This window comes from Gastrolobium bilobum, unplaced genomic scaffold, assembly GCF_033153095.1.
Source record: "Gastrolobium bilobum isolate Gb01-03AN ecotype WA unplaced genomic scaffold, APGP_CSIRO_Gbil_v1 utg21167, whole genome shotgun sequence".
Lineage (NCBI taxonomy): Eukaryota > Viridiplantae > Streptophyta > Magnoliopsida > Fabales > Fabaceae > Gastrolobium > Gastrolobium bilobum.
The window spans coordinates 402359-414085 of NW_026898371.1; the positions used below are offsets into that span (position 1 = coordinate 402359).

The 11727-nt window shown below is 34.6% G+C and overlaps 2 protein-coding genes across 2 annotated transcripts; one reads left to right on the forward strand and one right to left on the reverse strand.

Moving 5' to 3' along the window:
- LOC133315416 (uncharacterized) lies at window positions 1–4437 on the forward strand. Its single transcript, XM_061517044.1, has 3 exons — window positions 1–112; window positions 408–1670; window positions 3907–4437. Exons 2-3 carry the CDS (start codon window positions 475–477, stop codon window positions 4019–4021), a joined length of 1311 nt encoding a protein of 436 aa, XP_061373028.1. The 5' UTR covers window positions 1–112; window positions 408–474; the 3' UTR covers window positions 4022–4437.
- A 784-nt stretch (window positions 4438–5221) lies between these two features.
- On the reverse strand, window positions 5222–6023 carry LOC133315431 (protein RALF-like 32). The gene has a single exon (XM_061517062.1). It carries the CDS (start codon window positions 6012–6014, stop codon window positions 5556–5558), a length of 459 nt encoding a protein of 152 aa, XP_061373046.1. The 5' UTR covers window positions 6015–6023; the 3' UTR covers window positions 5222–5555.
- Between the last annotated feature and the right edge of the window lie 5704 nt (window positions 6024–11727).

Below are 11727 nucleotides of genomic sequence, written 5' to 3' on the forward strand. Positions count from 1 at the left end.
ATTAGAATCACAGAACAAAAATAAACTGGGCAACGCTCAACCTTGAACGAGAGAGAGAGAGAGAGAGGGTTGCGTTGTTCGTGTAGCTGTGGGTTTCTTTGTCCCTGTAACTGTAAGTCGTTGGAACTCATCTGTTTCTCCTATGCTTTCTTCTTTCAGTTGAAGTTTTTGTGTTTTGAATCAATCGAAACCCTTTTCGTAATGCCTTCAAATGTTTCGCATATGAAATTTTATTATTTAACATTCCGTATTTTCTTCGCCGTTGTTATGGAATTTCTCTTTCCCTCCTTCTCCGTTTAGCTTTTTTTTTTTTGTAAAAAAAATTTCGCAATTGTTTCCATTTACTTTTCCTTGCATCTGTTATTTTATGAATGATTTGCTTATTATGATGCATCTGTGAAAACTAGGGTTTGAAGGAGGAAACGTAACCGAAAGTAGGTTTTTCTGTTGGTGTTCAACTGTGGAAGAGGAACAATGTCAGTGACTGCAGGTGTTAGTGATACAATAATAGCTGTTAGGGATAAGCTTAGAGGTAAAATTGGCCAAACAAAAGTTAAGAGGTATTGGCCTGGTAAAATTCCTGAATGGGCTGATGATGAGAATGAAGAGGTTGTTGATGTTAGGCCCACCAGGGAAGCTGCTTTGGAGAAAGCATTTCCTCGTCATGACGATGATACTACTATTGTTAAAAAGGATGATAGTAGGTTGAATCGTTTGGCCAAGAGTCGAATAGATAACCGTGAGGAAGTCAGGGCTGATCATCGTCGAATTCGGCAGGCTGAGATTGTTTCTATCATTGAAGAGGAGGCCAGGAGACAGGAAGGGTTGGAATTGGAAGAGGAAGATGAGAATGCTTTGGCTGAACGAAGAAGACAACTTAAAGCAAAGTTGCTTCAAAGAGAGAAGGAAGAAGCGCTTCCTCAGGAAGAGGAGGAGGAGGAGGAGGAAGAAGAAGAAGAGGAGGAAGAGGAATCTGAGTATGAGACTGATTCGGATGAGGAATATACGGGAGTGGCTATGGTGAAGCCTGTGTTTGTTCCCAAGTCGGAGAGAGATACTATTGCTGAGCGGGAGCGTCTTGAAGCTGAAGAGGAGGCCCTTGAGGAAGCAAGGAAAAGGAGATTGGAGGAAAGGAGAATTGAGACGAAGCAGCTTGTTGTTGAGGAGGTCCGGAAGGATGAAGAAATCCAGAAAAATTTGGAAATGGAGGCAAACATTGCTGATGTGGATACTGATGATGAACTCAATGAGGCAGAGGAATATGAAGCTTGGAAAGTGAGAGAGATTGGTAGGATCAAGAGGGATAGGGAGGATCGGGAAGCAATATTAAAGGCTAAAGAAGAGATTGAGAAGGTGAGAAATATGACAGAGGAAGAGAGGAGAGAGTGGGAAAGGAGGAATCCAAAACCTGCTCCACCATCAAAGCAGAAATGGAGATTTATGCAGAAATACTATCACAAGGGTGCTTTCTTCCAGGATGATTCTGACGATCGAGCTGCCACTGTTGGGTCTGATAATATTTTTGCACGTGATTTCTCTGCCCCAACTGGGGAAGATAAAATGGATAAGACAATATTACCCAAGGTTATGCAAGTCAAGCACTTTGGTCGTAGTGGAAGAACTAAGTGGACCCATCTTGTCAATGAGGACACTACTGATTGGAACAACCCGTAAGTTCACTTTTCCTTATAGTTTATATCGTTCAAGAATTGTGATAGACTTTTTGTTCTATTTGTTGATATTTCTTTTTTGTTCTTTTATCCTCCCAAAAATATATTGTTTTTCTGTTCATATTTACTGAAGTTTATCTGCTATGGCACTGATCCAAAATGGTATCGTACATTACTTTTGCATTCTTGGTATGATATTGAGAAGCTCAAATCAAAATTGAAATGTTCATTTATGATTTAAAGAAGTCTAAATGGCTAGTGTATGTCTTTATAATGCATTTTGTTTGAAAGTTATGTGCTTCTCTTGGTACTGGTGGATGCCTACACTTTTTTCCTTTCACCTGGAAACCAAGTGATCTTAGGCTTTGTTTTGGTAAGGTAATTTTGAATAGGAATGTAGTTTTTTAAAGTATTTAAAATGCTATATATTAAAATACTGTGTTTAGGGTATTCAATAAGAAAATTTTAGAAATTCTCAGTATTTTGATTGGGCATTCATTTTTCATCAGGAAACTAGGAATTTGGAGTTACACATATATTGGTGAAATTTCTGAAATCCCTCAATTTTCTCTTCTATCCATTGTCCCTGACCTTGTATCTTTTGTTGGCCATGGTATAACGTTGTCCTTCAAACCCCTTTATGGTGAAGAAATATTTTCGTGATCTAAACTGAAAGTACTACACAAGTCCACTAAAAATGTTACCTATGGCACAATAAAACCCTACATACTGTTGAATTAAGTTTAAAATAAATTAAATAATAAAATTTAGATCACATCTACACATGTTGATAGGATTACTCCCAGAGTACGTTACTATTTTTCCTTCCTGTCTTCACATCCCAACTTTCCAGTGACAGCTTCCTCTCCCCTGCAAACCTCCCTAGAGCAACCCAAGAACAGAGCAACTGTGTGTATCAATGCGTTGAACCCAGTATTTTTTTGCTGCTCTAAGAAATGGGGCGGTGTGGGTATGATACGAACCCACCTTGGTTTGGGCCCCAAACGTAGTAATTGGCCCAAATGAAAATGCTGTTGGCTGTGCTGACTCAGCAAAACAGAATGGAAGCATGGGAGAGCAAGGTTGTTACGGGGGAATTGGTTAAAAGGGGAGGATTGGTGTTTGAAGGATGGATCTGGAAAGTTCGATTGGAATTGGACCTTGGGAGAGAGTGAAGCCTCTCCAACTGCTTCACAATATCCTTTACTGTTATTTGCTTACTGTTAGTGCATTTCCTGGTCATTGTAATTTTTCCTTTTCATTGTAATTTGCTTTTGTTCGCTGTCATTAGTTCTGTAATTGTCTCTGTTTCCATGAATATATGAAAATTCTGGGTTGCCAGACCAAAAATACTTGGTTCTCTGTTGTTGTTTTGTATTTGGGTTAGTGAACCCTATCAGGGTATAAAAGTGCATGCTTGTTTAAATATGGTTTACTGAGTATCTTGACAGATGTTCATGCTTATGAGTTATGCTTGTTTGTTTTCTTAGTCCTTTTGGGTTTTACTTCTTGTGTCATTTGCTTGCTTGTAATTTGTTAAGTTTAGTATGACATAACAGTTAAAAATTATGATTCTACATTAATATCTTGATAAAGGTCTATTCTCTTGATGTCTTGTGACCATCTGAAATACTAGTTTTATTATCTACAGAATGCTGAATCCGTTTGGAAATTGGTGTGAAACTGATCTGACCACACTTTTGATTTTATGCCAACAAAAGGGGTCTACACAATCTCTTTTTACACTGGAATTTATCATGCATTCTCATTCTAGGTTGATAGGCTTGCAGTCATGATGGTAGACATTGATAATCAGCTTTGGAATGATGCATGATTGAGTAGTGTTTGACTATTTGTTATATTGTCAGTTTGTCACATAAATTGTTGCATCACCATGCGTGTAATTTTTTAAAGATCTAGCTTCATGTTTATGCTAGATTATAGAATATTCTGTAATCCATGTGGCTAACCTATTATTTATTAAAGTTAAACGGCTTTTTAAGGTTTTTATGCTGCCAAGTACTTTTCTTGTGTCTGATCTATCCCTCTTACCAAGAATTTGGGATTTGTTACATTAGTGGTAGGGATTCATTTTGCTTACCATGTAATTAACATCCATAGCTCTCCTTCCCCTGAGAAAAAACAAGGGTTTTTTTTAGTGCTGTAAGGAACATTTTATATTTAGATAACTTCTTATTGGTATGGTCTAATGTTCTTGTTAATGTTGAATGTACAGGTGGACTTACAATGATCCACTTCGTGCAAAGTATAATGAGAAAATGGCAGCAGTGAACGCACCTATAGCAAAACCTAAAGGAAGCAAAAAATTGAAGGATTGGGAATCTCGATGAATTTGAAGCTGTCCTTTCAGTTATTAGATTATGGAGAAATACCAGATTCGATATGTCGTATCCTATGTATGCTTGTGTTCTTTCTTAAGACAAAAGGTGAAGTAGTTCATCATGGCTTACGCATGATCATTGAGGGCAGTTCATGTAGATTGTAATTGGAATTTATGACTAGCTTATCCGGATATTCTTTCTCAGTTAATTAATGGTAGCCGATTAAGAGTTATGTGGGTTTAACAGCTTATGACTGTGACTTCCTTTCTTGTTTTGTCATCACTTTGACTTTATTACTGGTTACTTATGTGGGTTTTATGGAGTTTGTCTATATTGATGTGTCGGGAACATATTAGGTCTGCGTTCGCTTGAAGTTCTAAATTCTGGATGAGCAAGACTTCATAATCAGCGTTCAGCAAAGTCACTTCCTTCCTTTAATGTGTAAAAACGTTTGCTTTATTGTCAATCTTTTTGGTTCAGGAATGGAATTTATGTAATAAAAATTAAAATCTTTGTTTTAGTCATTGGTCCTACAAAATTGTTTACCTTTCTTTTTTCTTTTCTCATTTTTTTCACTCCAAGCCTCAACACTTACACTTTGGTTAAGAAGACTTATACTTTAGGGACATACGGGAAAAATACATACTTTCTCTCTATATATTTTCAATAAAAAAGAATAAACATGATGTAAATAAAAATATTGATGTGTAAATAAAAAGGCTCGTTCACAATTCACACACATCTTATGTAGTCATGCGCTTACACCTAAAGCAATCACCCTTGGGAAATTAGCAGCTTAGGAAGAGCTTGGTTTCTCTTTTCAATTGCAATTTTTAGGAGGTACTACAAATATTGTTTTTTTTTTCCCTCTTTGTAATTATCTTCACTAGATGCAGTTAAAAATGGCTTCTTGTTAAGCAAATTTGAAGAAATGCAAAGCTAGCCCATAGTTAACGGGAAAAGTTATACTTACTACCTATTTTTCTTATTATTTCTTACTATTAAATCTTAACCGTTGATTTTCATCAATCTAACCGTTATATTTTATCGGGTCATACTTATTAATTAATTATTAATTTTCAATAAAATATAACGATTAGATTGACAAAAATCAACGATTAAGATTTGATAGTAAGAGATAATAAAAAAAAATAGTAAATATAACTTTCATCATAGTTAATATGCATACTAGTATGCAAACTTGGATTGACTATTAAAGCTGAAATGGTGGGTGGAGATAGGGAACCCAAGAAACCTATCAATGGTGGCAACGGCATTTCTGGAGTACCTGTAAATTTAATACTTGATCTATGTTATAGCATAATCATAGCAACTGATCTATGTTTATAGGGCACTTGATCTGCACCTAGCTGTGTGATATTCAGTATTTAGTACCCTCAGAGGATTAGTTATGTAAGAGAACCTTACGGAAAATTTCATATAATTTAAAAGTTCTCATCAAATTTGATGAACAACAGAAAGAGTATACGAATGCATCATTCATCAACAACCTTAAAAGATTCTTTGCATGAAGAATATCCACTCAAGAATCAGACCTACAACGATAATATTTAGAGCAGCCTCTATTATAAGGATTTGCGGGTGGAGGAAGACACCCTCCAGTTTTACTATAAGCTTCACCAGTGGCACCACCATTACAAACTGGTTTGTCTCTCTTCAGTGCTCCATCTGAAATGTATCTCTTCTGCTCCAGAAACCTTCTGCTTATTTCTGACTCCATCAGCATCTCATCTTCTTCATTGCATTCAGCTATGGAACCATTGCATGTGCTTTCATGACTTGTCCATGAGAACACAGTTCTGTTGAAATGCATAAAGCTGAAGAGCATAAAGTAGCATAAGCTCAGAAGTCTAATGGTGGATTTTGAGGCCATTCTTGTGTTGTGTGTCTTGGATGTTCCCTTCCACTCTGAAGCACTATAATAAAGAGAATAATAATATATGACAGCACCTTTTAGAAAAGTCGCAAGTGGAGACTGCATTAGTGATAAACTGATGGAGCGCACTTCACCAAACTTTTTGGACAACATGGAGTTTATGTTATTTTCCATATGCTACAGATGTGAAAACTAATGATCTACTCTGTTAATGAATGATTGTATATGTATGAGATAATTGAGATTAGGTGGTTTTTGGAGGAGAAAATTCTAATATGTTAAATGGGGAATGTTACTCCTGTACCATTGATAACTAAGAATTAAAGCTGCTCATGACCAATGTTACGTTATATATAGACTAATTTAAGTATGGGATTACTATTTCTCATATTATAGGAGATAATTTTATCTCCTAGTTATATATAAAAATGTATTAGATTTATATATATTTTTTATCTTTTCTCTTCACATAAATCCATGTAAGTCCATAAATTTTATGTGTTGATATGAGAAATATTAACTTAAAAAAATTAAATATAATGTGTTGGGCAGTACAAACATAATAATTGCTCGATGCAGTAATCATCTACAAGTAAAGTATCATGTCAATAAAAAGGGGGGTAAAATGCCCAAGGGATATTCTAATTCCATGCCAAATAATACCTACTTATTTGCACACAAAAAAAAAAAACTATTTTTAGAAAACACGTGGCTGCTTATCTGATCACATTTTATTGGTTCTCATTTTTGTCCCTTCTGAGGCAAAATCACGGGCCATAAAAATTAGTGCTGAGTGAAGTAAAAATGACGGGGGTAAATAGTTATATAGTTCTTGTTTTAGCTACATAAACAAAAAGTGGCGTTAGGTAAATGGGATTATCATGACAAAAAGGAAAAGGAGAAAACAGAAGCAAAGGTGTGTTAATATAAAGTATTTGGTACATTCTCCAGTCTTCATAACAATGGACCTTAAAATACACTTGATTATTTGGTCCCATGGATTTAATAAAGGGAGGACATAACTTTAGTTCCTTTCACACCAATCTCAAATTGTTGCACTCGTGGTTCCAAGCATTTTGTTCGTCTATTTCTTCCGTTTAATTACAAAAAACCATAGACCCAAACTATATGAAAATTACAATAGGACAAGTACTCTCCTATTTAAGATAAAGACAGATACAGGCTTCAATACCCGTTGCAATGTGGCCTTTACATGACTCATGAGCTATAGAAATCGGGGTATGCTCATTGCTAAGATCATCATCTCATTATTAACTTTAATTCAATAGTAGCACGCAATTGGGACTAGGCAATAATATCTTTTTCGTATATTTAACATGATAAAAACAAAATAGGGTTGTGAAGAGAGATCTATACCCTGTGTTAGAGAAATAATTTAAGTTTGTAAGTTGAATTGGTTCTTTACATGGTATTAGAGCTTTGGTGTCACGAGTTCGAGACTCTCGTGTGAGGAGGCTTGTTAGGTAAATATAAAAATCATTAATGTAACCTCACCCAACAACTTAAACTTTTGAGTTGAATTGATTCTTTACACTTTAAAACAATTAATAATTTTTAATTCTGAATCGTTTAATGGGTTGAGCCCAGCATGCAACCCCAACTAGGGGGGTGTAATGGTTATTGTAGGGGTACCTAACACAGCTATGGTGAAGACCAAGATAGTGAAAGGTGTTCCCAGCGATGAAATATGCAAAAATCGAGAATGATTAATAACAAGGAGGGCTCTTCAAATTGGCATGGTAACAACTCATAAATTGTGAATCCCTTGTATGGTGAGGGAGGAGAGTATTTATAGGCTTCAATCTATTTGGAGAGTTTGCCAAGTCAACTGGTATGGGTGGAAGCTAAAGTGGGTGGGAGCCGGGTGCCCATTAGCGGCTTACTTACTGCTGCTCAGGGAAAAGTGAAGGGAAGCATTTTGGTGTTTTATAATAGGTATCGGTGGGAGCAAAAAGGATGTGAGGGGTCTTCAAGATAAGTTATTTTGATGTTTGATATTTTTCATGTTGTAGGAGATAAAGTTATCTCCTATACACACGTAAAAGTGTGTGGAGCTCATGTGGGATCATGTGAAGAGAAGAAATAGAAAAAAAAAACACGAGCTCCACACACTTTTTGTGTGTGCGAGATAATTTCATCTCCTACAACATTAGAGATATTAAACCCATATGTGTGAGTAACAAACTATAATCAAAGTGGTCAGAGCATTTTGCACATCAAAGCTGGCTGGAAGGCACTATGAAGATGCCTAGGTTAAACTGTAAATCATATATAATTAATCCAGTGGAATAGAACAACTCAACCTGCTTCAACAATTAAAAAACAAACGCATACATGAGAAATTTGACTATTTTGATACGGTTCACAATAGCTTCAGAAAAATACAGACTAACTCCTCATCAATTGTGAAAAATTGGTCCAGATTGATTGCGGTGACCAATTTTTAATAGCTTACAAAATTTAAATTAAATGCAAACAAATATTAAAGAAAGTAATAATCAAACTAATGATTCAAATTGCACATCAAGTCTGGAAGGAATCATGAAGTTGTGAAGTGTACACAAGATATACAAGCTGTTTGAATTGAAGTATTTATCAAACCTTTCAGAGTGATTGTATATTTGCACTAGCTCTTCAACCGATGACCTTGAGCCTCTTACCACATTGATTGTTCCACTTGCCATCATACCTAGATTAAAAAAATAGCATGGACAGGATTAAAATAAAACATAACTACTATAGCAGACAAATAGGGATGCATGATGTTTCAAATGCAGAAATAGTTGACACCACAGTATCACTTTTAAGGATTAAATAACACTCAAACAAAGCATTCTACTTAAGTATTTACACAACTCTTGAGCATATATAAACATTTTAAATCTGCCACTACATATATGCAGATATGAAGATTAGAACTTTATTTTCAAACCAATTCAACCCAAAAATTTAAGCTCTTTGGTGAAGTTACATTAATGGTTTTATATATCTTTAACACGCCCCCTCACAAGAGATCCTATTGGGATTGAAAGGTGGATGATGCATCAGGCTCAGCCTACCTGTGCTAAGAAATTCCACAATCATTTTATATATCTCTAACACGCTCCCTTACATTAATGGTTTTGTGGGCTCAACCCTTTTTTTTTTTTGAAAAAAAAATTCTTCCAACTACATGAGAGTGTGAGTGCATGTTTGGATCCCCTCTTTTTTTTTTAAGCTAGAAGTTATTTATAAGTAGAAATTAGGTCAAACAGGTTTTGAGAAAAACTCTTATAATAAAAAGTTCTTTTTTTTTATAATAGAGAGAGGGAGGATTTTCTTTTTTTTTTTGGAGTTACCCAACCCTAATTATCTCTTTGAGACGAGTTGGCTCCCTCCGGTATCCCCACGAGCTTCGACTCTTTGAGCCGGCTATGGGACTAATCCGTTGAAATGTGTTTTTAAGTAACTTTTAAACTAAATTTTTTTATATAATCACCAAACAACTTTTAAGCTTTTTTTTTAACTTTAGCTTTTAAGTAGCTTCTAATTTAAAAAAAAAATATTATTTTGTCCTTAGCCGTTTGTTTTTACATTATTCTGTGTTATCAATTAAAGTGATAATTTTCACTTTCCCCATTTACAAACTTCTTTATGCCTTATTAATATCATAACTATTGGTACGGGAATAAATAGCTGAGATTTTTCACATAGTACGATCATATTAAAACAAGACATAAGAGAATCTGCTGGTTTTTTACCCTTTTGCTCCTCATTAATTAATTAATAATCATTTCGTCCCTTACCCAGAACTATCTACCAACCTGCCCCTTTTTAATCAATCTTGAATATTTAATCGATTAAATGGTCAAAATAGGCAAAAATGATTGACTCGAGATTTAATCGATTAAATCTCTTTCTTTAATCGATTAACTTGAATATTTAATCGATTAAATATCTCAAATGAACGTGAAAGCATTGATTGAATGAAACAAATAAGAAAAACTCGCTACGTTCAAAGGGGATGATTAAGGTTTAGTTTACTATAATGATTAAGTTTTGGCTGCCCCAAGTGTTTGTTTAAAATCTGTCTTACTTGCTGTGAAGAAATATGAAATGGAAGTATTTCATCCCGGCCTGAACTGAAGTTTGAATATGTTAATAAGGGCAGTGAGTACATGCATGGTGGTCATCTTCAACCAGTATATTGTGATTTACGGATTTCATAGGGTACTATTGAGATATATACTGATTGGAATGCTAAAAGTGATGGAAGTATTAGATGTGCTCCAAAAGAAATGAGGGGTTGTGGTGACTATGTATTGGAGCTGAAGTCCATACTTCCAAATGGATGGATTTCTAAGTTGGAAGCCAAAACTCGTGACATGCTGAAGAATTTTTGCAAAATTGAGCACAAAACTCTTCAGAAAGAAGCAATATTAAGCAGCAAATCTATTATAAGAGCTGCTTTTAGAGATGACACGAATGATAATAACATATATTGTCCAGTGTCAAGTGACTTGTCAGAAGAAGGACTATTTCTCTTCCAACAGCATTGGATTAAAGGTGAACCAATCATAGTTCAGGATGTTCTTAAACTAGGGACATGTCTGAGTTGGGAGCCAAAGGTCACTTGGCGAGCATTATATGAAAATTTGGATTCAGGAACAACTCAAATGCGTTAATGAATCAAGATTGGTTCTCGCTACGTAGTGAACCAACGAGTTTTCCTTGTTTGTCTCATTCAATCAATGCTTTCACGCTCATTTGGGATATTTAATCGATTAAATATAAGTTTTTAAATCTCGAGTCAACTATTTTTGCCTGTTTTGACCATTTAATCGATTAAATATTCAAGCTAATCGATTAAAGAGGGACAGATTGGTGGATAGTTTTGATTAAGAGACAAAATAATTATTAATTAATTAATGAAGGGTAAAAGGGTCAGAAAGCCAGAATCTGTTCCTATTTTATTATCTACCAGTTTGAATTTCTTCAATTTAATAATTTTTATTATATATTATAGATGTGGTTATCAAATTACATTACCTTTTCCTATTCTTTTTATTTTATTTTATATCAACTTGCAAAATTAAAAATTAAAACTTTCTTAATATTAAAAGATTGCAATGCACATTCTCTTTTATCTTATACCATAAAAATGACCTATCCCTTTATTTATTAATAAATTTCTGATTATTGTCCTCGCAATTCCAGTCAACACAAGAAAAAAGACAAAGGACACGATAATTAATAGCAGGATATAACTCATTAAAGTCTACTGGCAGAACCCAATCATATTTGTGACTAATAATTAGAGAACATGCTCCTTATTATTATCAATTACTCTTATTATCAATGTTACTATCACTTTATTTCATCATTAGATTGACTATGTTGATCCAATAGTTATGATTTAACTTTTTAAAAAACTTCTTTCTTCTCTCTATATTTAATATGAAAGCATTAAAGATGGGGAATCATAATTATATAAAGGTGAAAATAAATATAACCGTTGGATCAACATAATCGATCTAACAATGAAACAAAGTGATAGTAACATTGGTAGTATCACTAATTGGTAAAAATAATATCCTATCTCATTCTTTATTTAGAAAACCTTCTACTCCTTTTCTAGAGAGTAATTTTAAACCTTTTCTCAACCAACCCTATCCATATGATACTATGCTAAGTTGAGAGCCTGATTAATTTATGCAAAGCTAACTTGACGTAGGGGCCAAAAGGTGAAATTTTAGGCCTCACTTGACCATCATCTACTAACTTCAATTTTAGTAGACAGCTATCTCAGTTTGAGCCA